Source organism: Patella vulgata, chromosome 4, assembly GCF_932274485.2.
Source record: "Patella vulgata chromosome 4, xgPatVulg1.2, whole genome shotgun sequence".
In the NCBI taxonomy this organism is placed as follows: Eukaryota; Metazoa; Mollusca; class Gastropoda; family Patellidae; genus Patella; species Patella vulgata.
This window is the reverse complement of record NC_065882.2, coordinates 18,332,012-18,359,256: the sequence shown is the minus strand read 5'-3', so window position 1 is coordinate 18,359,256 and position 27,245 is coordinate 18,332,012. Positions and strand designations below refer to the sequence as shown.

The window sequence follows — 27,245 nt, the reverse complement described above, 5'->3', positions numbered from 1 at the left end:
TTGGTATTGAGGGTGCTGCTGTGGCTATATGCCCCAGATTGACTTCTATATAGTCTTCGATGCCAGAAACATGAGACAATTTCTATTTTTAGGCCGTTTAGTGGCGCCGGAATTCCCACCGGTCTGGACATAGACAAAACCATGAGAAAGGCTCAGTTACGATCAGAAACGACCTGGTTACGCTGGTAACATTTTGTGTAATTTTCGAAGTTAGGAGTCTAATTCAAAACCACATCCGCAAACTATTGCCACGTTCATCTGCAAGTAGTGACCTCTGTCGACATGAGGAGGAACACACCTTCCCTTTCTATAACTTTAGAGAGAGAGAGAGAGAGAGGGGAGTGAGAGAGAGTTGGGAAGATGGGGGGTGTTAACGCACATTCGACATAAAATAGGTCATTTCAGGACTAACATTTGTTTCTATAATTCGCTTGCGAATAGGGGTCTTTAACAGTTGGGGTAAACAAGGTACCAGGGGATAACCCACCAGGTTTGACAGGTGACCCTTTTGCACGTACAAGCAGGGAATCATGCTATATTAATTTATGGATAATTCGATTGAGTGCATGCTTTTATAGGTGTGTATGAGTCTTTAGACGTGCGAAGAAACCATTGGCAAAATAGTGGTCTAATAAAATAGGTCCGTAAGTCTGTCCGTCCATTAGTGTGGTAAGTACTGATTGCAACACGGTAACTTCTAAAAGAGTGAGACTGGTGAAACATCTAACTAAATCAAAGAGGACTCGTGCTATTGTTATTATGACTTATTTTAATGTTTATAGTAAGTGCGGGGGGGGGGGGGGGCTGCACCAAACACAAACAAATATACAAGACAAATCTACGGACAAAACACAATATGCAGACATCACAAACAACAAACGTACACATCAAATCAAGTGAATTGATCTGGGGGCTAGTCGTAAGCGTTCAAAGCACTGTACAGTCCCGGGCCTAGAGTGGTCCCAGGCCTAAAATATCAACGGTATGGGTGATTTCCCGACTTGCATTCAATGCGATAGAAACGAGGCTTATTAAAAGATATTAGTACATATTACAGGTTACGCTGGTGTTGACTAAATCACGTTTGTGTCATCAGCAGGAGGGTGGGGTGACAGAATGGTTAGCGCGTGCGCGTTGTATCATAAGGTCTGCCATTGAGTCAACTGGCGTGGTGTACCTGACAAGGAGTAAGGTCGCCTGTCCAACCTCGTGGGTTTTCTCCCGGTACTCCGATTTCCACCCACTGCTAAAGATCCCTACTGACACAAGCGAATTGTTGAAATAAAATTGAACTATATGTTAGGCCCGGAATGACCTAATTTGTGTCGAGTGGACGTCAAGCCCCATTTCTCTCTCTCATATAATCAGCAGAGGTGGGCGAATGTTGGCAAATTTTCAAGTCACAGATCTTTGTAATCCGGAACGGATTTGAACAATTTTGACTATAATTAATTCACATACATTTTCCAAACAACAATAGGTCCAGAAAGAGGATTGTAACTTTGTGCCTCGTCTCATTACAATAACAATCAAACGCTACCCACTCCCCCTTGGCAGTTTGAATTCGATATAAGAGTAGACCGTAGTGCTGCTGTCCAGGCAAAATTTCCCTCATAGCACACTGTATGGCGTATGCCCGTCTTCATTAGCCCAGTATAGGAGCAGAACAGTAGGACCTTAAACCCCATTTCATCATTTCATCATCTACCCACTCCCGGTATGTTATTTCATCCAACTATGGTTTTAACCAATATATCGTATGTACAGAAGAATAACCTTGTGTCCAAGTTGACTAAAATCCTCTGAAAATTGTCATAAAACCGTTTCTGTCATTCTAAATCTCGCCCAGCTACCATTCTTCAAAACAGCCAGAAAATGATGTACGATAAGAGTAAAGGACTGGTAAAATGATCAAAATGCTCATTTATTTATCTTTATTAATTTACATTGTTGAATTGAACTTTCGTCGTCAAGAAACAAGTACATTATCATATTCTTGAAATATCACAAGTATGTAACATAAGCCATATATATATATGAAGCAAATCTATATAAGCTTTTAGTTTATCATATCTTTAAAACTGTAATGTATTACTATTACGTGTATATGATATTTTATGAATAAACATTGTTTAAACCAAAATGCGACTGTGTAATAATGTTCGGATTTTGTAACGGTTATCAACTCGGTTTCCTCAATTCATTCAAAGCATTGATAAACATGTGAATCTATGGAAGTGATTAGGTACGTTCAGTCCTTTAGTTATTAGCTAGTGTTTATAAGTACCAAAAATATATATCTAAAAACATGTATTAATTTATTCCTACCGATATTTAAATATTTCTACGTGAAAATATACTGCCAAATATAACGGTACACATAATTGTCAATCTATATATAAATATATAATAATGTCATCAAAGAAAAACAAAGTCGCGGAACATGATCAAACTTCAAAAAACATCCCGATATAGTATTGACAGAAAGTTGCAACTCAAAGACAATTCGACTACACATCGTGTCAACTAACCCTTTGATTTTGGTAAAACCGCAGACAAAGTGGCGCCGACAAAGATTTAGCGCGTGGTGGCTCGTGGACTCCTACACTGAAGCCACGCCCATTGAACGATGAGTAGAATCGTCTACCCTAAGGGGTGTTAAGAAATTTGAATTCTATTTAAATCAATTAAGTTTGTTAAAATCATAATATAAGTAACGCTTTACATAATTGCTTTCATTTTTCAACTATCCCCGTACTTTTAAAACTATAACCGATACAAATCATTTCATACAAAAATTAATAACTTCTCCCAGGCACCCCTAAGGTAATTATGGACTGAACCGTTACCTAACGGGACTTCATTATCCTGCAATTAAATTAACCGTTATACCTGTGTTGACATTGACAAGATAACGGTTCTTCGAAGTAAATAATCTACGATCATGAGTTCCAAACCTTATAATCCATTTAACAACTACGTAGATTTGACGGAATTTGTCAAGAAATCGGATGGGGTAATAAATTCCAGAAATATGCGTCCGGAACTGGATAATTCCATGCAGCTTCATTTGCAACAGTTGGTGAAGAAATCTTACATCTCACAACTACCCTCAAGACCGCAGTCGCCGTTTTCTCCAAAAAGTGCCAAAATGAAAGATCAGTTTCCAGTACCGATGAATCCTATTTCACCATATGTAAGTTATTTTTAATATATTTTTCTTTCTAATTAGTTTGGATAAATCGTCCTACCCAAATTATATAAGAAAAACGGCAATTGATTCAGATCTCCATTTATAAAATTAAGTCAGTTTCTGGATTCCAACCTTATTTTAGCTGATAAAACTCCTTATATTTTCTCAATGGTGTTGTGAATTGAAACATACATTTAGAATATAATTTACAACCTCACAATGGCAACCGGTCACTGACTATTATGTTATTACTGGTCCAGTAATTTAGCGCCTAAGGTTAACGGTGTGGTAGCATATGATTACCCCAGGGAGGGAATTAGTCCGCGTCCACGATTGAAAGAGTGCTTAAATACTTGAAAGGAATCGTTTACATGCGAATTTTGTAAATCATTCAAATACAGTAACAGTTCCCGTTTTCATGTATAGTCGGAATAAACGTATTCAAATATAGTTCAAAATATATAGATATATTACAGGGTTGTAAGTAAGTAAATATGTAAGTAATAGTATATGTTCATCTCACCAGTTTGTACATCAATAAGTACATAAAAAAAATCCTTAGGTTTAAAAAACCATAGAGCCAGTGTACTTTTTAAACAATACTTGGTTGCCACCTATCAATGATTGTAGGATTAAAGGGAATGACAAAGAAAGTGTCTAGTTCTTCGGATGTTCTTAAAGAAATATGAGAATCTTGACAGTTGGAATTCGAAGAAGACATAGCATCCAATGGAAGCTGCAGTAGCTCAGTGAGTAGGACACTTCTGGTATCATCCAAGAAAGTTCTTACAAATTTTCCACCATTGTTTGTTCCCATTGTCAATGGAGCTGGACAGGGGGCCTGAAAAAAAACTGCCTAGTCGTTTGGATAAAATGAAAAACTGAGATCCTGTGTGTAGTGCTGTCCTGGCAAAAGTTCCCTTTCAGCACAAGGTTTGGCGTTGGCCCGTCTTTTTTAGCAGATGCGGTGCAGAAAAGTAGGACATTAAACCCTGTTGTTATTCCATAAATAGTTTCCCTCTTCTACGCATGTCTTCCTTAGCCCAGTCCGTGCAGAAAAGTAGGACATTAAATCCCATGTAATTTTATTAGCCCCAGGCGCATAGAAGTAGGAGGCCAAGCCAATGCTCATTTCTTTTTAAACAAAGTTCCTATAAAATATAGGTATGATTATAATTATATTGTTAATTTAGGCATTGAGGAACTTTATTTGCAAATTATTTGAGCAATATGTTTTATTAAGATACAATTTGTGGGGTTTTGAGGCATTTTATTTTTAAAATAATAGTATTATGTATTTATTAATGTACAGATCGGTGAGATAAAATTAAACGCCAGATTGAAATAATTTTAATAAAATATAGCTTAAAGATACATTATGGGAGATGAAATAACCGAGTTGGCAGTTCTCGCTATAATAGTTAAAATGTAGATACATGGAAAGGCAATTTGCTGAAAATTTCATTCAAATTGATCCACTATGAACCGAGAACAAAGCGATTAAATTTTCACCTAGCCTTGATCATCATTACTGAAGTCAGTACGATAAACAGCATAGTCTTGATTATCCATTTAATCGTTAAATTGTGAAGGAAAGTTATGCAGTAAATCGGCTCACAATCCACTAAAGATCGCAGGCTAGCGATGCCATCTAGAGTTGATTATGGTCTGGATAGGTTAATTAATGTCTAATTAATAATTTAGATAACATTTCAGGCCTAAAGAAAGACCTGCAATAGGCAGATTTAGCTCTTGCATAATGTATGTTTAATACTCAATATAAAATATTTTTTTATTCATCCTTTCAGGAACACAGTGGACTAGATTCAAGGCCACCTATCACAGATCCATTTCTGTCCAACAATAACAGCCCATCAGAGAGACAGAGATTTATTTCTAACTCGTCTGAGGATAGTGAGAATAGCTACCCAATGTCAACAAATCAAACAACTGATAGTCTCCTGTCAGGTGGCGCCTCCGGTTTTCAACAAGATACTATCGGTGCTGTGGGTAATCTATCCGAGGTTGCCCAGATGGTTCAACATATTGTACAACAAGAATTGCGATCCACTCGAAGCAAGATCGGATGTGTATTTTGCAAGAAGAACGGAGAAACTTACGAATATTTTTCTACGCATATGCTGAAAGATAACCGAGGAAAAGTCGTCTGTCCCATATTACGAAAGTATACTTGCCCCACTTGCGGCGCAACTGGCGATAACGCTCACACCCAACGACACTGCCCATATTTAAACACCAGAAGTTTTCCTAGATGTTCTAATCCATGGAACCTTCAGCATGATCTGAATAATTAATACAGATGACCCCTAGGGAAGGTCAAGAGATATCATGACATTTTGTTATTAAACTCAGTGATTTTTTTAAATGAATTATTTTAGCTTTAGCTTTATTTCTTCTTTTAGAACTTTTCACCAATTAGTTTATTTATTTAGCTTTTTGTAGTGACTGTTAAATTGCTATTTGCCAAAAATAATGAAAAATGGAAAGATATTGAAGGATAATTTATTGTTTTTAAACCAATTACATGCTAATCTATATACTATATACATTTTTTGCTGATTTTTTTTGTATTATGAATGCTTTTTATCCGTCTATTTCCTTAATGCTGTCAATTTTTTAATTTTTTTAATCTTTTATTTAATTATTTTTATGACTTTTTAAAAGTTGTATTTCAACATTGTTTTAACTTAGTTTTTTTTAGAGTCATTTTAAGATTTACACCTACATTGTACAAAATATACATTGTAGCTGGTAGTTTACTATATAGATTCAGGTAAAAACATGTTAAAGATTCATTTACAATGTAAATTCAATTACAATTTATTTAGATTTATTATGACACTTCATTTACAATGTAAATTCAATTACAATGCATATAGATTTAAGGTGAAACTTCATTAACAATGTATTCAATTATTGTTCATTTACAATATGTAAAGAGTATAGATCCATATACAATTAACTTAAAATCTATTCAATTGTTGTTCATTTACAATTTGTATAAACACCATATGTAAACATACAAATCATTTACAATGCATGTAAAGTTTATTGACAATGTGTACAGATACATGTTAAGTTAATTTACACTTTTCATTCCTTCCCATATGTATAGTTTCATTTCCAGATCATTTCCATTACAAACCTTTTTCATAATGTACCATAATCTGAGTATTCAATGTAGATAACATAGATATGTTAGTAGATATACTATGCTTGTAAATTGTGAGAAGTGATGTATGAAGGGTTTCTAAAAGGGTGGGTCACAAAGTTTATTTGGATGTATTTTAAATGTGAATGATTGTTATGCAGTTTTATTGGGTTATAATTGACAAATGTAGTCCGGTATTACAAAAAGTGCCTTGTAAACAATTAAGTGCTAAATTCTGACATATATAAAAATAAATTTACTGTACTTTTATTGGTGTTGAAAATTACAGAGTGGCTATGTATATAGTGCCTTCTAAGTGCTAAAATATTATAATAAATATGGAAGTGCAGCGATGTATTACAATATGTAAGTTGTAAGTGCTAAAATAATGATAAATATAGAAATATATATATGTAATACAAGTCTACCTTTTGTTTATCAAGTGTTTTTATGTATTAAGTAGTTTAGTCCAATGTATATAACTTAAGTTTAGTTGTCTTTAAAAACAAGGAGACTGATGTTTTCTTTTTGAGAAAGGTTGCGAAAAGTATGTTTATATGTATTTGTCCCATACAGAAAAACAGTCCATTCTTATTTACTTATAGAGGGGGGGGGGGCTCAAGAGAGGTTGGCAAGGAAGAGAATGCACCATACAGTTTACAATCGCCATGTTATTACCTAGTAGATATATTAAAGGTGCTGCCATATTCCCCTGAGATTCCACCACCATCATTACATGTCAAGGCCAATATCTGTTAAAAACACGAAACACTGTGTGAGATGAATCATTTAAGACTAGAGAGACAATTAGTACATTCTAGTGAGAATAATTTATAAATTTGCTTTCAAGTTTTAAATTTTACATTCTTTCAAAAGATTAAGTAACTGGCAGATTATGGCCACTGATAAATTTATGCAAAGTTGAAACTTTTAGCCTTTTTGTTACAAAATATATATTGTGTAGTTCGTTATATAATATGTGTATTTTTTTTTTTTTTTTTTTTCTCTCTCTCTCGTATCAATCTTTGTCTATTGACTGCTGTGTTGACTTTCAACATGTCTTGAGTAGTTTTACATAATTGATTTTTAGCCTGGAAGGGAATAAGTAAGTTTTGTAAGTAGATATGTATCCTATTACTATTTTATCAATATTTTTAGATAATAAAAACTCAATATATTGTAATTTATGTTATTTTATTCAAGTAGAAAGCGACAGAATTTGAACATGAATGGTCTGGGGTTTTAAGTCGTGTGAAATCAATAATTCGGCAATTTTAAGATTAACATCTTATATTTTCTTGGAGCCACGGTGGCTCAGTGAGTAAGATGCTGGCTGGAGGTCACGGGTTCACTCGTGGTGTTGGCCGAGAAAGTTCATCAGGATTTTCCAGCCTGATTTTGTCTTGTCAGTGGTGCAGGACGGAGGGCCTAATAAGGACAGCTGTTTAGTCATTCGGATTGGACAAAAAACCGAGGTCCCGTGTACACTCTGGCATGCATATAAAAGATCCCTTGGCAGTTGGAATTCTATATAAGAGTAGGCCGCAGCACTGCTGTCCGGGCAAAATTTCCCTCATAGGAAACTGTATGGTGTTTCCCATCTTCATTAGCCCAGTCAGAGCAGAACAGTAGGACTTAAACCCAATAGGGATGGGGTTGGATGAAAAACTGAGGTCCCCAGGTCCCCCTCCCCTAATTTTCGACAGTGCCTTTTTTTACTGCTGAAAGTGCCTTTTCTCAGACCCAAATATGTCCGTCCCCAACCCATTGCAGGGATCCCAAATGACGCAAACCATCGACTCGAACACACCAGTCTGGTCTAATTAATGCTTCCACTTTCAAACGAAATCTTGTTAAGCTGACGGTGCCCTAATCCTACAGAGTGACTATAGACAGACATCAATGATAGCAATCTTGTGGAATCGGCGGCGTATACACTCATGCCCATCACCGACGCGCATTAGTGCAACTTGATGTAGCATTGTTTCATGATTTGCTCGATGATTTAAAGGCTCTTTTTCAACGATTTCCGAACGTTTACATAGACGAAAATATTAGCCAAATAGCTCTTGGAATGGCTACAGATGCAGGAAATGACGGATAATTTTCTTGTGGGGGGGGGGGGGTCTCCGCGGTCAGTGCCCTCATTTTGCCCCCCCCCCCTCTTTTCAAAATTCCTAGATCCGCCCCTGCTGAGCAGATTGGCATCACGTAAAAGAACCCTTGGCAGTCCGATTTCGACGTAATTACCCTCAGAGTACACTATATGCCGTGTATGCCCGTCTTCATTAACAAAACTGTAGGACGTTACTCTCCCTTCCCACCAGTTGGGCCACAGTGGCTCAGTGAGTAGGACATTGGCTCATTAAACTGGGTGTCCCTTGTTCGATCTCTTCATTGTCTGAGAAAGTTGATCAGGATTTTCTTTCGTGATTTCCCCTTACCAGCAAAGAGTACACATTGGCGTGCACGCAAAAGACCCCTCGCACAAAGTTGAGTGGCTCCAGACAAAATGTTCCAGTCCATAGTCAAATCAGTACAAATTCGTGGTATTTAATTAAAAGAAAAGTAAAATTAGTGTTTTCACTGGATCCGTCAGTCAGATTGCTCGTACGCCTATGGCGTACGATGAGTGTTTCTGGCGATTTGGTTGAAAAAAACAGCAGCCTTGGCCGAAGTCAAAATTTATGGATAGTAGGGCCTACAATTTGACCACGAGCATGTATATGGTGATGCAGTGCAAATGCAATATACAGCGAGCTGTGCGTTCAATAAACAGAAGAGTGATAAGTTGACTAGGCCGTGGACTGGACACGATTATATGGCTTAGATCTTTACTCTAGCTAAAAGGCCCGGAACCGCCTTTCCGATTTTTTTAAATTGATGGATAGAGCAAAAATGATGTTAACTAGCAACCTTCACATGCGGCATTCAGTATGTATAATATTTATAAAATTATCTGAATAAGAATTATATTTTTTCTCGTCATAACACGAAGCTGCTACGCGGTCAAGTAATTGTCCAATGAAAATCGTTGGATCGTGTCACGTGATTAGTCACGTGATCATTGTTTATAAACAATACCACGATCTGGTCAACTGTACTAATCTTGTTTTATGTGTGTTTATTGATAGTTTGGGCTTTGCGGAAACGATATTTCATCAAGGATTGGCACGAAATTGATGCAGGGTAATCGGGCACACTTGTATCTTTAGACATGTTGAATTTGAGCTTCAAACTCAGTGCAAATTGCATCATATGTATCGTCATGTTAGTCATGTATGTACACTCATGTAATCATGTATGCTGTTTTCAATAATGGGGGAAGGTCTGGTGACAACTGGCCCAGAGCTACAAATCATTATTTATTTTCCATTCTTTTTACTGAGCTGAGAATTCACTCATATTTCGACCACCTTTTACTAGCTTGAATCTGAATATTGGGGTAAAATTTCTGATGGATAATTGCTTGACAGTCTTTCTATTAGATCTAATGAATGGTGGTTATATTTCTGCCAAGGTACACTAAATCTGACCAAATTCTTAACTGAGTAAAACAGATTTTTGTGGCCCCAACCTGTAAGTCCCCAAACTATGATTTCCATCAGGCCATAATTGTATGTATATTAGACCTGTACACTAAAATTTAATTTCTCGTCATTTTGCAAAATAAGTGCCGGCATTGCAAACCAACACAGATCGAAGAATGTTCGACTAACCGCAGGTTACTTGTTCATGTCTATGTTTGATATGCAAAACAATGCTACATACAGCAATTGACATCCTCTAAAGGCAATACACAATAATAAGACAAAAATATTATTAATTTTGTATTTATTAACAAGTTCAATTTTTAACTGGGAGATAAATTTAGAAAAAAAACCAGTCATAACAATAACAATGCATAATACGATGTGTAAAAGACCTCAAAATATTCACGACAGTAAAACCCAATTAAACTCTCATTTGTTCATAAAATATTACTAAAATTGAAAAGACATGTCATGTATGCACACACAGTATATTGCTCTTAAAAGCACTCTGAGCATGCTTATGGGTGGATTTGGCACTCAAAAAATGTAATTTATGATTATTGTATATCAATATCATCATCTGATAAGTCATCAGCATCAATTTCTGTTGTTGTAAGCATAGTATTATTGCAATCCCTACATCCACAAAGATCAGTGCATGGGAGATTTGCAAGTCTATGTGAACATCTTTTAGAGTCACAGTTAGTTTTGCATTTGCAATGTACATATTTTAAAATGTCCTCTGGTGCTGGATCAAGTGTCATCCACTTGATTGATATGTCATGATCAGTTATATTCCACCCATGCTCTGATGGGAGTGGGGGTGAAATCACATTTTTCAAAGAATGCCTATGGATTGCACAGCCTGATAGGTAGATCTTTTAATATGTAAAATCAAGGCATCTTTAGTTGGGGGGGGGGGGGGGAGATTGTTTAGATGAAGTTTTTAAACAGAATAATTTATATCTAGCATTGTCCACACCAGTACCTTTTGTCCATACAAATCGCAAACAAATTCTTCTAAAATGTTAATGAGGGCGTCATCGATGGTGAAACTACTGCTAAGTTTTATGAAGGCCATAACGAATTTTTGATTCTTAATCATAACTTCATAAGGCTGTGACTGTACATGATAACGGTCGATGGGATCTTAATTTCTTTTTTGGTGAAGGACTGTCTGGTTGGGTCTCAGGTGCTACTGGTGCCGCCCTTTTCAAGGCTCTTTTTTCTGAACGCTGGATCCGTTCTTTATCACAGAAGCGAGAATAACATTTGGAGTGATATCCGGTAACACCTTCAATGCATCTTCTTTTGAGCCTACAAAAAGTTAAAAATTACAGTCCACCTTTGAATAAAGTTTATATTTTGAAAACAATAAATGCATATGACCTAGTTTTCAAAATTTGCAGTATCTAGTCAGTATGAAATAGATCTCATACTGCAATATCAAAATAAACTTAGATATTGCTTTAAACATTTATATTCAACATGCCATTTATATTTGATTTTGTTTATTACTATTACCATTTGCTGAGACAGATTAATAAACTACCGGCATAGGTTGTTTCCGAATCCATATATAATTTAGTATTTATTGTATTTCGTATGCAAATGTATGCTAAATAAATACTGTTTAACCCAAAAATGTGTCTGTTTAAATAATGCATAGACATAAAGAATCCGCAGTCATTTCAGTGTAAGAAAGAGAGAAAAAAAATTAATGTACTTTAGGCCTACTTTACCTTAAAACACATCACGATAAGAAACGGCAATTTTCTGCTCTTCTCCGTCGAGATTTTGCCACTGAGAAGCGTAGTTCACAACAGCATTCCAACTGGTATCACTAAACTGAACTAATTTGCCAGGATCCTTGATTGCCTGGTGAATAAGTCACTTCATAATTCGAGAAACTTAGTCAAGACGATGAAAAAATAATCAAACACGCGTTTTTGTTGATATTTACATCAGTGCCCGTAATGACGATTTTTCTGTTTGCTGATTGGCTGAAATCCCGCGTCCTGAACTTTCAGGCACAAATTCACCTAACCTTTTCACCGGCGCATTAATATGGCGGTGAAAAAGACCAAGTCCGCGAAAACAAAATAATTAAAAGTTATAAAAATATTTTGAAGCAGTCACTTATGGAAAAGGAGATGTGAAGGAATGTCATTATTCGTTTTACGTATTTTTAAATTAATCTGTGCAGAAAAATTACAGTCCCAATGCCTTTCCACGAGAGTAAACAATAACTCGACAGTCCACGGCCTAGACACTTTCTTGAGCTTCCAAATGGAGTTATATATGAAACGAAGAGGTTTTGTTGCTTACCACAAAATACTGGGCCATACGAATATAAGCTACTGAGCGCGAATTGTCATCTATTATAATCCACTATGACACTCACCCGTGCCACCTGCTCTACTAGAAAACAGGAGAATAAGAGATGGAAAATGTTTGACAGCGTGTTATAAAATCCCAGCTTTACCCGTGAGTATGAGTGACCTAATAACTGTCAGACAAAGTTCATCCGCGATGAACGATACGGATTAAAAGGGAAAAACCAGACTGTTTACCGATTGTGAGTATTCCAGTGTTTCAAGCGAGGACAGACAAATATGCGAGGTTGTGAAAGGAATGTCACCATCCCCTAAAGTGGAGACCATAACTGAAAATAAGCATTTAATATTATCAATTAATATAATTTAATTTACTGCGAGGTAAAACCATTACAATACACATATTAAAGCAGAGATAGTTATATAAACAAGTAACTACTATAAATGTAATTGAAAGTCAGACAGGTAGAATATAAATTTCATTTATTATATAAGATTTTGACAAAGAACATGGACCGGTTGTTAAAAATTCTGTTATTTTAACGATCCGTTACGTCAAACTCTAAAAATAGAGACTTTTGGCAAGCGTAATTTCCTGGTCCGTATCGCGTATCCGTATGGATTTTGCGTGTGACTTCATCAATGCCTGTGTATTTCTCATACGTGATACGGCACACGGATACGGCAGCACGTATGGAACGGCTTTCATACGGAAATGGTCCGTATAACACTGTCGTCTTTTTACCGTCGTTTTTGCTACTTTTAGACGCTGACATGTTGCATCATATCGTTTTTATGAATCTATGTGTATCCTAGAACACGAAGGTGTATTTGATGTGATTTTAACAGTGATAACGACTGCAATTTAATCATTATTTTTGATGAGTTGTTCTCGGAATTTTCATATTTTTCCCGCCTGTCTGCATACTGGTTGATCTACGGGCCAAACTTTCTGAAATGATACATTAGTGAAACCAAAAATTTCTAAAATCTGCCAAAACTCTAAAACTACATTGACGCAACGTATCACGTTTGCATTAACAATAAAATGGAGAAAGTTTAACAACTGTGCAGTCTGTTCACAAAACATGATTGAAGACAAAAAGGATAACTGTACAACTTTTACAGAAAATATTATAAATAAAAAATCTATAGAATACTGTTGTACAATTTGCACTGCAGGTTATTTGAGGTCGTTACTTCCTACAGGTGCCCAAAATTATGTAGAATACTACAGAATTTCGTCCTATAGAAAATGGGACAGCCCCAAACCCACCCCAAAAAACTCTCGAGAATGTTCTACATAATTCTAAAATTCCATTAAAAAAACCTGGTAATCTATACCTTTAAGTGCCTGTGATAGGCATAACGAGTCGTTATTTGTTAGCAGAGCCTTAAACAACCGGTCCTATCGCTGTAACAGTTTAAAAATGGATAATCTAAAATAAATCTATTGAAAATTCCAGTCCAATAGATTTCTGGGCGAAGTTATGGATGTTTGAAATTTTTACAAGAATAGCGTAGTCTCGCTTGGTATTACTACGATAATTGACGAAGTTTCGACTTTACATTTTTTCGCTATCCACTTAAATTGTGCGGGTGGTATAATCCAATTAATATCCAAGCTCTTGGGATTGTCATGTGAGCAAATGTCTAAATAATAATTTAGATAGTCAGAGTTAGCACCGAATCAAATAGGCATTATTTGAAAAGAAGTGTAAAGTAAATATTGATTCATTAAAAGCCATGAAATTCCGTTTTAATGTTATTCTGTATGTTTACACTTACAGGCTACAACAAGGATACTTACCAGCCCAGAAACAAAATAATAACGGTCAAGGCACCGATCCAGATATCAAAATCGACCCTAGCATAATTATAATTTATTGCCATCTAAAGTTAACAAAACTTTCTATAGGCTTCACGTCACTATGAGCAACACATTCGATTGGCCTGTAACCGGTCGACGGATCGCTCATTACTATCCATGTACATCGAACTCAAGAAGGTACCTTCCAAATTACCACCCAAAGAACACTTTTAAGCCTTTATGTTTGTTTATTTGTTTATTATTTAAATAATGAAAAGTGATTATAGTCCTTCTGGCGCACTGCGACTTTGTATTACGGATTCGCAAGCCACAGGATGCAAAATATACAGGGGGCTGTAATAGTAACAATGAGGTAGATAATAAACAGAAGTTTATCCAACCCCAATGCAACCCTGATCCAAGTAATATCTTCAACGCTTGATTCCGAACCCGCTTTGGTGTCAACCTCTTGGTTCGAATCTGAATGACCCACGCGATTACCAGATAAGCAGCAACCGAACCGAGCCAGACAATGTAGATATTTCGGTACTGATGAGTCCAGCGGTCTGTAGTACCAGTTCAAAATGAGAACTGAAAATATGATGGATAGCGAACTCAATACCACGAGAATCAGCACGTACATACCTAGCAGGGATATATTAAAGGATGCTTTGGGCATATCTTCTGAGAAAATAGTGAGGAACACCACGAAGGACAGCATGACGCTAATTGAAAGCGTCATCTTCTCGCCTCCTTCGGGCGGCAAGTAGAAGACCATCACCGTAAGGGCAGACAGAACAAGAATAGGTATAACAATAACACACACGTGGAACACAATTCTCCTTTTAAGTCTGAGATTGAATGTTATTTGTGATATATTCTTTACTTTCAACTCATCCCATGACGTTTTGATTAGATCCCATTGACCATTTTCACTGTATTCATCCAAACGGAAAGCTGGGGTGTCAGCTACAAGCAAAATTTCACTTGTCTCTGAAATTTCTGTTGCAAACGTTATACGGCAAGCCTGTGTGTCGAATAGATAGAATTGTGTGTCCAGTGAGCAACTTGTCGCAAATAATGCACCAGGTCTCCAGGATACACTACCGTCATTACCAATTCTTACAAACATTTTGTCATTTCCGAGTCTGTGTTCAGTGATGACCGTATTCTCCACAATGATATCCGGGGTCCAAATTTTGTCTTGGGTTATCAAAATAGTTGTTAGGTTATCAAAATCACCACTGTTCCATGCCAATAACGGATCAGTCCATTCTAAGCTTAGCCACCCGACTGAGTTCAGTTGTTCTAAGCTCTCTTTTAAATCTGTTACATCAAGAAGCGAAAATGATATTCGAATCTGTAACGGTTCTTGTAAGCGATCAGTAACCATTGGTCGAATTTGTTTATTGTACTTACTGGAAAATAAATCTTGATAGAGTGTATGGTGAACCGTTTGATTTCCATGACAGAAGTAGATGTTTAGGACAAGCACCAGTAATAGCTGGACGAGTATAAGCTCCATTATATTGTCAAGCACACTGGATGTCTCTGTTTAAATGTGAGTAGTTTGTCATGAACATGCTTTACTTATTGGATGATGGCAATCAATAAATAAAGAACAAAACATTTTTATAGTTTGGCCATATATTATTAATGGCTTTTTATCATACATGAAACGGAGCAGAATAATATTCACCTATGGGGAAACATATATTTCGTTTTAATACTGTTACAGTATATTGTTACTTATATTTTATGTATGACTAATCGACAGTCATCATAGATCTTAACCGTTAACTGTCGAGTAATCTCTTTCAAAAGTGAAATATGGTATCCACAGGATACAAATATGAACAACTGACACTAAACGCTACAAACTACAGTATGACCTTTTCATGGATTCTTTTCAATGTTATTTAGTATGTCAAAAGATGATCCTATCGATTTTGATGTCGATCACCGAAAGTTGTGAAATTATGACATTTTCGACTCTGCTGGTTACATTTCTTCGTGGATTCTTTTCATTTTTAGTTTGTAGGACTCCTATCGAAATTTGACTTTAATACTGTCTTTTAGTTCCAGTAAATCCGGACGTACATTTTAGACTTTTAAGGAAGCCTTCAATCTCGATTTAAAAGGCGCATTTTTGACTTTTGGAAGTTTTGGCAAATTGGCAAAACGAACCCACTGACTGATTACGATTGATTACCACCCAAAAAAAAAGATATTACTGTTTATGATTATCACTGAAATCTCAGATCTGTTCAAGACATCGTGGAAATACACTTGATTATTATTTGAAAACGTCTTAAAGGCGAAGAAATGTTTCAATAATAATGTGTACACTTTAACAAATGATGTAGATACAATAAACAAGCGACATTTGGGGCTCATTTTAAAATATACTATTCAAAAAAAGTAGGGGATATTTGATTTTGGGGGCATAATACTAAAATATGCAAATGACTACGAAAAAAATCACTATAGAACCTAACAGAAGAAACATTTCCAGTTACATGTGACGCCCAAACGCACCAATAGCTACCGCATGGAATGCAGGTGATGCTTGGGATCATCTTGGGGGTCCAACCCAAGATTTGCACGACTCTGACTTTGAATGTTACAGTCATTGTGGCATTGAATTCCAGGGTGGAAACATCAGTTTAATTGTTTTAGTGACCAGAAAACAAATTTTGATATGCGTCGGCTTACCCAAAATGAAAGGTTACGTGCCCTTGGCATGCTACAGATCGGCACAACACAGGCGGTTGTGGCGCGGACGATGAATGTTTCTCAGTCTGTCATAAGCAGGCTATGGTCCAGATACCGTGATACACAATCTGTACAGGACAGACCACGCTCAGGTCGACCAAGGGCGACAACTCAAGCCCAGGATCGATTTATCCGTACCTTGGCCTTGAGAAATCGTGTCATCACAGCAAATCAGATCAGCGCTCGTCTTCAAACAGACACTGGTGTGAGAGTGAGTGGCCAGACGATTCGGAATCGACTGCATAGGGGTCACCTTCGCGCCCGACGTCCTCGCGTGATCCTTTGTTTGAGAGATCATCACATTCAGGCAAGACGTCGTTGGTGTAGGGATCGTCAACACTGGGATAATCGACGCTGGAGCAATGTGATGTTTTCAGATGAGTCAAGGTTCACTGTTGATTTTTTGGACAGACGTAGGAGGGTGTGGCGTCGTCGAAACGAGCGCTTCCAAGACGTTAACGTCATCAGACATGATCGATTTGGGGGTGGTTCTGTTATGGTGTGGGGAGGCATCACTGTTGCTGGAAGAACGGCTTTACATGTTGTTGCAGGGCGTGTTACAGGCCAGTACTACCGGGAAAACATCTTGGCAGTCCATGTTGTGCCGTTCGCACGACGTCATGGCCGCCGTTTCATCTTCAAGGATGACAACGCAAGATGTCACAGGGCCAGGATCGTTACAGGTTACCTCCAACAACAGAACATCACCACATTACCTTGGCCAGCACTGAGTCCCGACCTCTCCCCCATCGAGCATGTCTGGGACATGCTTGGACAGAGGTTACGTCAACGTCAACAACGTCCTGCCAATGTCCAAGAACTTGCTGCTGCGTTGCAACAGGAATGGGACAATCTGGACCAAAATGACCTTAGACGTCTCATTAGGAGTATGCCACGTCGGATCAATGCTTGTTTGGCAAACAGAGGAGGATTTACCCGTTACTGACTTGGTTGTGATGCTGTGGTAACTTTGCTGTTTGACCCCGGGTATCATTTTACCCTTATAATGGTCAGTCTGTGCCTTACTTAGTCTAAAGATCATTTGGAATAAATCGATGAATGTGAACTTCATTTCATTTTGTCATTTGTTTCTTCGTCAGTTTCATTAGGTGACTTTAATAACACTTAAAAATCAAATATCCCCTACTTTTTTTGAATAGTATATATGACAAGATTTACCATTAAAAAACATCATTTATGAACAATTAAAGTATTGGTAAGTTGGATTTTTGTGTGATATCTTTAGCCCAATACTAATATAACTATTGTTGAAAATTGACGATAAAAGAAAAAAAAACAATGTGAAGCGAGTATGCAATGAAATGAAATGGGGTTTCACTAGATAAGAATATGAACACGCGACCTCGGTTTTTTTTCGTCTCATCCGAACAATACGTTGTCCCTTGCTATGCTCTCAGTCCTACAACACTGACAAGGGGGAATCACACCTGAACACCCCGATGAAATTTCTAGGCCAACACCGGGATCGAAAACAGGACCTCCGGGTGAGCGAGCCAACGTCTTACTCACCGAGCCACCGCTGCTTCGAGCGAGTGCGAACCGTTCCGCTTATTGGCAACTGTATCAGTAAGGGGTACCAACACTGAACTATTTTTACATACACTACATCTAACTTCACCTGATATTAGTGATAACTTAAACAAAATAATGTAAAGAATTAACCTGTGGATTGATTGCGAGTAGCCTAGGCTAGGCCAATGTAGGCTACGTTTATCAACGAATCCTATTAGTCAGGGGGATAACTCTGAAACTGCTTTTGCGGAAACGCCATCTTTACACCACTACCACTTATTCCAGAATCAAATCAAATTGGTACAAGTAAGTGTAGACGGACTGACGGACGGACAGGGGCGACGACAATATACGACCACATTAACATATGGGCGTTAAAAAAATAAAGTTATTCTGTTTCAAAAGAAATATTCATTCAATCATTCATAGGGGCTATAGTATAACATTTTAAAAATATTACAGCCCTGAGCGGTATTGAGTGCCAAACTTTGTTATCGGATGGGTGAAATCGTATACATTTTGATTCATTTGAACCGAGTTGTTGCCTTTAAAAGACCATTCCATCGGGTCAATAGATTTGACAGGACCGTAAGATGGTTCAATGTTCAAACTGTGACATAGTTCAGTGTTCACCATACTAGCTATTCCAAGACATCCTGATAATCCAGTTGATCTGATACCACCAACACTTATCCAGTTCCTATAATACAAGAGTTAATAGGTTGGCCGTAGCCTTATTGTCAAATAATGCAATAATCTTTATAAGCACGTCGTATTTCTTATTATTTACAAGCACATAAATAAAAAATGACGGTGTAGGCAGGCCTATACTGTCGTCACCACTGTCTGCCACCTGCAACAATGATGCTCAACACTATTGTATTATAAGCTCGATTAGGTTTGGGAGTCAGGTTGAATCAGTGATTTGGTATGTGGCGAAGACAGTTCCCGAGGATTTTTGTGCATGGTGTCCGCTTGTCAGTGGTTCAGGACAGGGGGGCTCAGCAAGGACCATCGTCTAGTTGTTAGAATGGGACGTAAAAGAACCTTTGGCAGTTGGAATTCGATTAATGCATGTAGTATACGCGTCTTCATTATCTCGGTTGGTGCAGAAAAGTAGGATTTGCGCAGCCGAACAGAAATCGGCAAAATATCAAAAGCTACCCTTAATGATTGACAGCTAACTACACGTATAATGGTTCTGACTCATTTATACCATCTCTGAAAACAATACTGTGACAGACCTTCATCTGTGTTACAGTCAGACGAAAAGGTGCGGTTTGTGTTGCAATTTCTACTAGATTATATGCCTGGCTGTGTGAATTCCACTAGGCAGTCCGCCATGTTTTTGTTATTAATACTTCTTTTCAATTTCCAGAGAGAGAGAGAGAGAGAGAGAGATGGGGTTTAACGTCCACTCGACACAAACTAGGTCATTTCGGGACTAACATATGGTTTAATTTTATTTCAATAATTCGCTTGCGCGTAGGGGTCTTTAGCAGTGGGAGGAAACCGGAGGACGCGGAGAAGACCCTCGAGGTTGGACAGGCGACCCTACTCCTTGTCACGTACAACCGGGAATAGAAACCACGCCAGTTGACTCAATGACAGGCCTTATGATACAGCGCGCACGTGCTAACCATTCGGTCATCCAACACCCCGTTTAAATTTGGTGTAACTACATTACATTACATTACATTACATTACCTTACATTACATTACATTACATACATACCTGTCTCTATACGCTTTAATCTGATAATCTTTATATTGCGTAGCTGGTCTTAATCCTGTATAGTGTCCTAAAGGAAAATATTGGCTTAACCCGGGGACTGTTTTCTTGGTATGTGTGAAAAGTCTGCTTGTTATAACACTATCAATGTCAGGAGGAACCGATCTACTTTCTGTATCTTCTGCCGTTGGTCCTACTATTATGTTACCATAAACTGAAATTAAAATCATAGATTGAATTCAGACTTCGAAAAATAAGTTACGATGCATAGTATGGAAGGATAACGTTGCCAATATTATCTCAATGTTCACGGTGCAAAATTTGTAAAACAAAAATACGTATTTAGATTGAAATAATATTGGCAAGGTTATTCTTCCATAGCATAGGAGCAAAGTAAATCTACTTTTTTAAAAGCGGGATTGGGTTGCCGCCACTTGCCGAATGGTCTAATACTTTAGATCATCTGGTCTTTCATCGAGTCAAGTGATGATTTGGTAAAAAAAATAAATACTTGCCGGTTTTAAAAACGATAACACCCTTTGTTTTTTCAGTAGGTACTGGCAATATGCTTGAATTAACCAAATGTGCTGTGTTTTTACCGTAGACTGTAAATTGTCCTTTTCTTGGATATATCCTGAAAAATGTAGAGTTACATATGGTGTTTGGGGAAGTTGTTTGGGGTTTTTATTTGTATTCTGTTATTTTCTATCTTATAGAACTAAAGTATCATCAATCCCGAAGGCCAATGAACACAATATGGGCGTCTTGGTAATATATGACCATATCTAACCACATTTCTTTGCATTATTTAGGCCTACATCAAATATATGCATCCGAGTCTTGAGTATGTGTTAATTTTGTTATAAGTATTTCATCTTACTATACCTCCCGAAACCACGCCAGTTGACTCAATGACAGACCTTATGATACAACGCGCACGCGCTAACCATTCTGTCATCCAATCCCCCCAGGCAAAGGTAGGAGATTCTCACTCTCTCTGAAATGATAATGTACTGATGTACTGAGGGTTGGGGCTGAATTCTGGGAAAACGCGTATTGTCCAGTACGGCGCGTATGTTCGATTCAGGCCCAGATTCGAATCCGTGACATTTCTGAATGTAAAAGAAGGATGTGTCTGTCAAGCTACCACTGTCGGAGTTTAACGCCCGCTTCCATACAAAGTGATATCGCAAACATTGATCTTAAATGGAAATCCTAGGATGGTCACGCACACGCCCAAGCGTGACAGAACGGATTCATTAAATAAACATACACCGTACTCAGGAAACCAAAGGCAAGGAATTACAAAAAGAACTGCAAAACTTCTGATTTACCTAAATGATTGACAACCCGCCATTTTATCCACTAAATCACCATGAAGACCAGAACAATTAACAACGGCTTTGGCAGTGATTGGTCCATGAGATGTCTGCAATTCACAACTGTTGTGGTATAGATGTGAAAACCCAAACATTTCGCATCCGGTTTTAACCTTCAAAATGACAGATTTAAGAAATACTTGTTTCTATGTTATCATCCTCGGTATTCCCGGTGGCATCGCTCCGTTCTAATCCGCAAGTAGAGTAGAACGGAACAATGTCACTGGGGATCCCGCGGATGCTATGATATCTGATGGTAAATACAGTATTTTGTTTATTTGTCGGATGACGCTGTGACAAACCCTATTAAAAATGTATGGAAAATTAAAACGGACTATCGATCCGTGTCGTAGCTATAGAGTTTGTGCCACTCGGGACGGTCCTCGCGTTTTGCCGGACCCCCAACCACCAGACAGATATAACACAACACAATACACATCAAACATACTCAAAATTTCCAAAATAGAAAAAAACCTTTTTATTCAATGCAGCAGCTACCCCAATGCGCTTGACTAGATAAAAGGCAAAATTATGATAGGCAATTCGACATTTCTAAGAATCACTCACTGTGATTACCGACCAAAGGGTCAATGTGATTCAAACATAGATCCTATTTCGTTTCGTTTTTTTTTTAGTTCAAAATGTCGTTGTACTTGTCTTAACTTCATGTAGCGTAGTGGAGACCATCGAAAGTATTAAAAAAAGAAACGAAAATTAGGTCTGTATTTTAATCAAATTGACCAAAGAGTAGGTCGTAACACCGTTGCCAGGGACGAATTTACTCCATAGCACACTTCATTAGCCCACTCGGTACATAACTGTAAGACATTAAACCCTATTTAATACAATTTATGTTATTTCGTACCATTCCAATTCCTTCAATAGAATGTTGTAATAATGACAGTGGGAACAACCAAGGATCAAGAACTGTTTCTTTCGGAATCCATAAACCACCAACCAGACCAGAATGAAGATGGCCTTCACGTTGATATACATCACTAGCTGAGAGTTGGAAGACATCATCAATTCCCTTTTCTATGGAACCTTTATACACTCTATCTAATTTAACCTTCTACAAAAAGAAATGGCTCACATTAAAAAGAAAAAAAACACCTTTCGGCCACGAATCATCGTTCGTACTGAAATGGTCGATACGAACGGAAATTCTAAGATGAAACTGGCGCTTTGACGATTTAACCGTGTATGCCGTTTGACGCCGCACTCTGGTTGGTTAATGGAAATATTTCGGGTAAAGAGTTCCCAAAAATTGTTTCTGGGGGCAAGCTTTGCAGTTCTCCGTGGGAACGAAAATTCGGCCGGATTCACGGTTATTATACACGACTTCATTCATATGTAGTTAATCATCAAATGCGACAGCCGCGTTTGCAGTTGCGGTCGCGCTCAGTATACACGGCCCTTTATTCTACGCACACCATCAGGCATCCCAGCCACATTACCTGTAAAGCATGAACAAACCTTACACGTTCAAAATGATTTGTGGTTGAAGTATTCTCCTATTAACCGCACAAAAAAAAATAATATTTGATACTCTGTAATGAATTCTGTTATAAAAGCGTAAACGAAGAAGTACTAGTAACTCTTTCGACCCATATAAGCAATACCAATAATGGATTGGACACTATTGTTTTTATGAGGTATCAATTATTCAGGTATCTATTATAATAGAAGCAGTAGCGTAGCGCTAGTATAAGTAAGGGGGCACGGTTATTTTATGAGGGATCAATTATTCAGGTATCTATGGTAATACCAACAGTGGTATTGCGCGAAAAAAGAGAGGGGACAGTAAGGCGTTGGCTCGCTAACCAGGAGGTCCCTCTAGCTACGAGAACGTAGCTAAAAACGTTGAGATATAGTGATGTGTTTGTTTTTATCTCTCATTAGATGCCTTTCGTTTCACCTGGCAAAATTAATTTCTTTATTAATGCATGTAACATCTTAAAAATAAATAAATTAATTTTATACTATTAGGACTAATTAAACACACCCGTCCAATGTAGTTGCGGCCCTATATGCGCGAATATCGGAAGGAACATTGTGTTATAAACATACATTTTAAGTTTCATCAAAATCGGATAAAAAGCTAAAAACGTGATTTTTCGTACAGAGGCCATAATCCATGAAGTTATGTTCCGAAACATGCCAATATACCTATATTGGAGGTAAACCTATATTTCAAGTTTCTTCAAAATCGGATAAAAATTGTGAACTGTAGAGTGTCCACAAACAAATTGTGGACGGGCGGACAGACAGGAGTGGCGACAATACACAGTATATAAAAAAACTGACAGTTTTACTATGTGCTTCGCATCGGGGTTCTTCCAGAAAGAACTAGTTAGTTAGTGTTAGTTGTATTTTACGTCCGCTTCCACCGAGGTGATATCGCAGAACTACATAGTACCATCTTTTATCTCGAGACACACAGGATCGAATGGTGAGGTTTCTTGTCTAGGGGGTCCCATGTTCTCTAATTGCGTTGACCGAGAAAGTTCAGCAGGGTTTTCCGATGTGGTTCCCACTTGTCAGTGGTGCAGTATAGAGGGTAAACGACGTATAGTCGTTCGTATGGGACCAAAAATAATAATTTGTACCTGTTGTTGTGTCCAAGCTACCATTGTAGCACCAATCTGTTTATATGGTAATCCTAGGTTTTTTAACAGTGAAAATACTTTCTCCTGACAGATCTTGATGCAGTATGATTCTACACTATTTAACTCGGCATCAAATCCAGTATGTAACATCCCACTTAAACAACCAAACACATATATTATAATAATATAGGCTATATTACCAAAAACAATACCTACATGAGTATATTCACAATTTTATTTATCTAAAGATGTCTCCGAAATACATAATCATCAATTGGTCAACATAGCACCGGGAAAATATATTTCTTAGCAAAGCATTATAGTTTTTACGTTATTTCATTGTTTTTGGCTACAATGTGGCCGCCATTATTTTGTACACGTGCAACGCGCAACAGATGACATGGAACACAATTACTCTTTATTACTGAGTAAAGTTTCGACATGTCTTTTCTAGTCTTTACCAAGCCTGGGGGTCTGTCATTGGGTCAACTGGCGTGGTTTCGATTCCCCGATTGTACGTGACAAGGAGTGGGGTCGCCTGTCGAACCTCGTGGGTTTTCTCTGGGTCCTCCGGATTCCTCCAACTGCTACAGCTAGACCTCTACGCGCAAGCAAATTATTGAAATAAAAAATTCAACCATGTGTTAGTCCCGAAATGACCTTGATTGTGTCGATTGGACGTTAAACCTGATCTCTCTCTTTCTCTCTCTTTACCAAGTCATGATACAATGATAAAGATATTTTGTAATGGTTGAATACACCAGTGGATTACTATGATATACAGTTGTAAAGCTTGTTATATATACAGGCAATGCATGTAACATGATACCATAACTCAACATGAATTAGTTACAGTAACCTAAACAAGGTTTGAAAATGTTAAATGAAATGGAGTCTAACGTTCTATGCAGACTGCACGGACTGGGCTAATGTAGTGTTTTAGATTGACTGGGCTAAAGGAGATAAGCATATGCCATACAGTGTGCTGTGAGGGAAAGTTTGCCTGGACAGCGGCACTACGGCCTAGGCTACTCTTATATCGAATTCCAACTGTCAAGGGTGGTTTTAAGTTCACGCCAATGTGTACACGGGGCCACGGTTTTTAGTCCCCTTCGAACGACTATCCGTTGTCCCTTGCCAGACCCTTTGTCCTGCACCACTGACAGGGGGAAACCCCGATGAACTTTTTAAATTAGGAGAGTGTAGAATTCACGTGGATTGTAAGGGTAACCAGTTTAATTATTCCAAAACCCTGGAACAGAGATAGTTAATTCCACACGCTTAGATCCCACATAAAACCATAAATTGCCACAAAATGTAAGATAGCCGAATTCAGCAATTTTAAGCCGACCTTTTCAGACAGCTAGACAAGTTAAGCCAGCTTAGAGAAAATGTAAGCTTAACATGCTGGGTTGGGTTATTTCTAAATTGTTCGTGTGAAAAAGTTACCCTCGGCCGCTTTACCTAAACGTCGGAACGGCACTTAAAACATTACGATCGTAGAAGTAATTGAAGATTCGTTTAAATTCTAAGAAATATTGTTGTTTATTTTTGTCATCGATGGTATTCCATAACTTGTACTATCCAAAATCACCAAGCTCTATAGTGGTCGGTATAATATCCTAACATAGTTACCTGTTTCCTGAGCTTGCCTCCGACAACACATCTTTATTTTTGTCCAACAGAAGACATTTATAGCCACAGTTTGTAAGCTCAAACAAAGTAGCACAGCCAACAACTCCACCACCTATTATAATAACATCAAGGTCATCCGCCATTGTTATGGTATCACATGTCCTTTATCTTTGCATTAAGCTAGGATTCTATGTGCACGCGATGTGCAGAGTCTCATGCATGAGCACGCAAACACCACACCAAGGGAATGTCCAAAATATAACGTAATGAAAGAGAGGGTATTTCAAGATGCAAATTGAAATGGTGTTAACGTCTATGATATATTGAGTCAACTCGCGTGATTTCGAATCCCCGGTTGTACGTGACAAGGAGTAGGGTTGCCTGTCCAACCTCGTGGGTTTTCTCCGGGTCCTCCCACTGCTAAAGACCCCTATGCGCATGCGAATTATTGAAATAAAATTAAACCATATGTTAGTCCCGAAATGACCTAGTTTTTGTCGAGTGGACGTTAAACCCCATTTCTCTCTATATATATATAATATATCCAAGTGGAGTATGTTATGAACTACATGTAGTTGGCCTATGCTATGAGGGGAAATTTTGACAGGAAATTCGGACTGTCAAGAGTTCTTTTACCTGCCTGCCAACGAGTAAATGGGTGGACCTCGGTTTTAGACTTCTAATTTCCCCACTAGCCCCTCTGACCATGCACCACTGACAAGGGGAAACTTGCTGGAATACCATTAGGCAAATGCAGGGATCAAAGCAAGGTCATACTCCTGGTTAGAAAGCCAAGCACCATTCACATTGAGCTAAAGTTGCTCACTTTCAATTAAATCTGTGTTTCGTTTTAGTTATGGTTCAGACTGTTGTCGGTTTCAATGCATTGGCTAAATTTGATCAGTGATGATGTCTTGGTTTGACTTGAACAGGGACTTTAATTTGGCTCTTTACAAGTAGGCTACACGACAAAGAACACAATGATATAGAGTTCCGTATGAAATATGTAAAGGACTGCAATAGATCAATTCTCTGGTGTTATAAAATAGTTTCCATATGAAAACATGGGTTTCACAAAATATTCTCAGACTTCAGTTAAGATTTAGAATTTACTCAAAATTGTTTGCCTTATTTTAACCAAAATATATCCCTTTATTAAATCATTAAGAAACTATGTGCAAATTTGTGTGTTTCTGGATCAAAGATATTTCTCATAAACAGCGATAGAAAGTTGAGTAAATTCTTAACTTAGGTCTGAGAATAATTTGTGAAACCGAGACCTGATGTTTCACCAGTCAAGTCTCATATATAAGTAATACAGGTACCCAGAAACAACAACAAAAATATTTTTTTCAATTCCATATAAATTTATTTACCTCCTTATAATGTATAGAAGAGACGGATAATCCTACAGACATTCCATATTGAACTTTTTTTTTTAATCAAAAGAAACATTTAATTTTTACATTAAAGATACAAGCAAGGGACATGGAACTTTCTTTTCAAACTAATAAATTTCTAATTAATCGAGTACTAAT

General features: G+C 37.6%; 1 protein-coding gene across 1 annotated transcript; it reads right to left on the bottom strand.

The window, feature by feature from the left end:
- Positions 1-17,986: 17,986 nt before the first annotated feature.
- On the bottom strand, positions 17,987-25,906 carry LOC126817220 (glycerol 3-phosphate dehydrogenase). The gene is made up of 7 exons (XM_050544030.2): positions 25,708-25,906; positions 24,073-24,226; positions 22,329-22,535; positions 21,419-21,576; positions 20,600-20,718; positions 20,088-20,298; positions 17,987-19,052 (listed from the first exon to the last, which is right to left on the bottom strand). The coding sequence occupies exons 1-7, from the start codon at positions 25,848-25,850 to the stop codon at positions 18,809-18,811; spliced, it is 1,236 nt and encodes a 411-aa protein (XP_050399987.1). The 5' UTR covers positions 25,851-25,906; the 3' UTR covers positions 17,987-18,808.
- Between the last annotated feature and the right edge of the window lie 1,339 nt (positions 25,907-27,245).

Coding starts and splice junctions, on each gene's coding strand:
- LOC126817220 (XM_050544030.2), bottom strand. CDS start 25,850: ATGGCGGATGACCTTGATGTTATTATAATAGGTGGTGGAGTTGTTGGC. Junction 24,227..25,707: donor GAGGCAAGCTCAGGAAACAG/GTAACTATGTTA, acceptor TGGTTGTTTAAG/TGGGATGTTACATACTGGAT. Junction 20,719..21,418: donor GCGGGTTGTCAATCATTTAG/GTAAATCAGAAG, acceptor TACATTTTTCAG/GATATATCCAAGAAAAGGAC.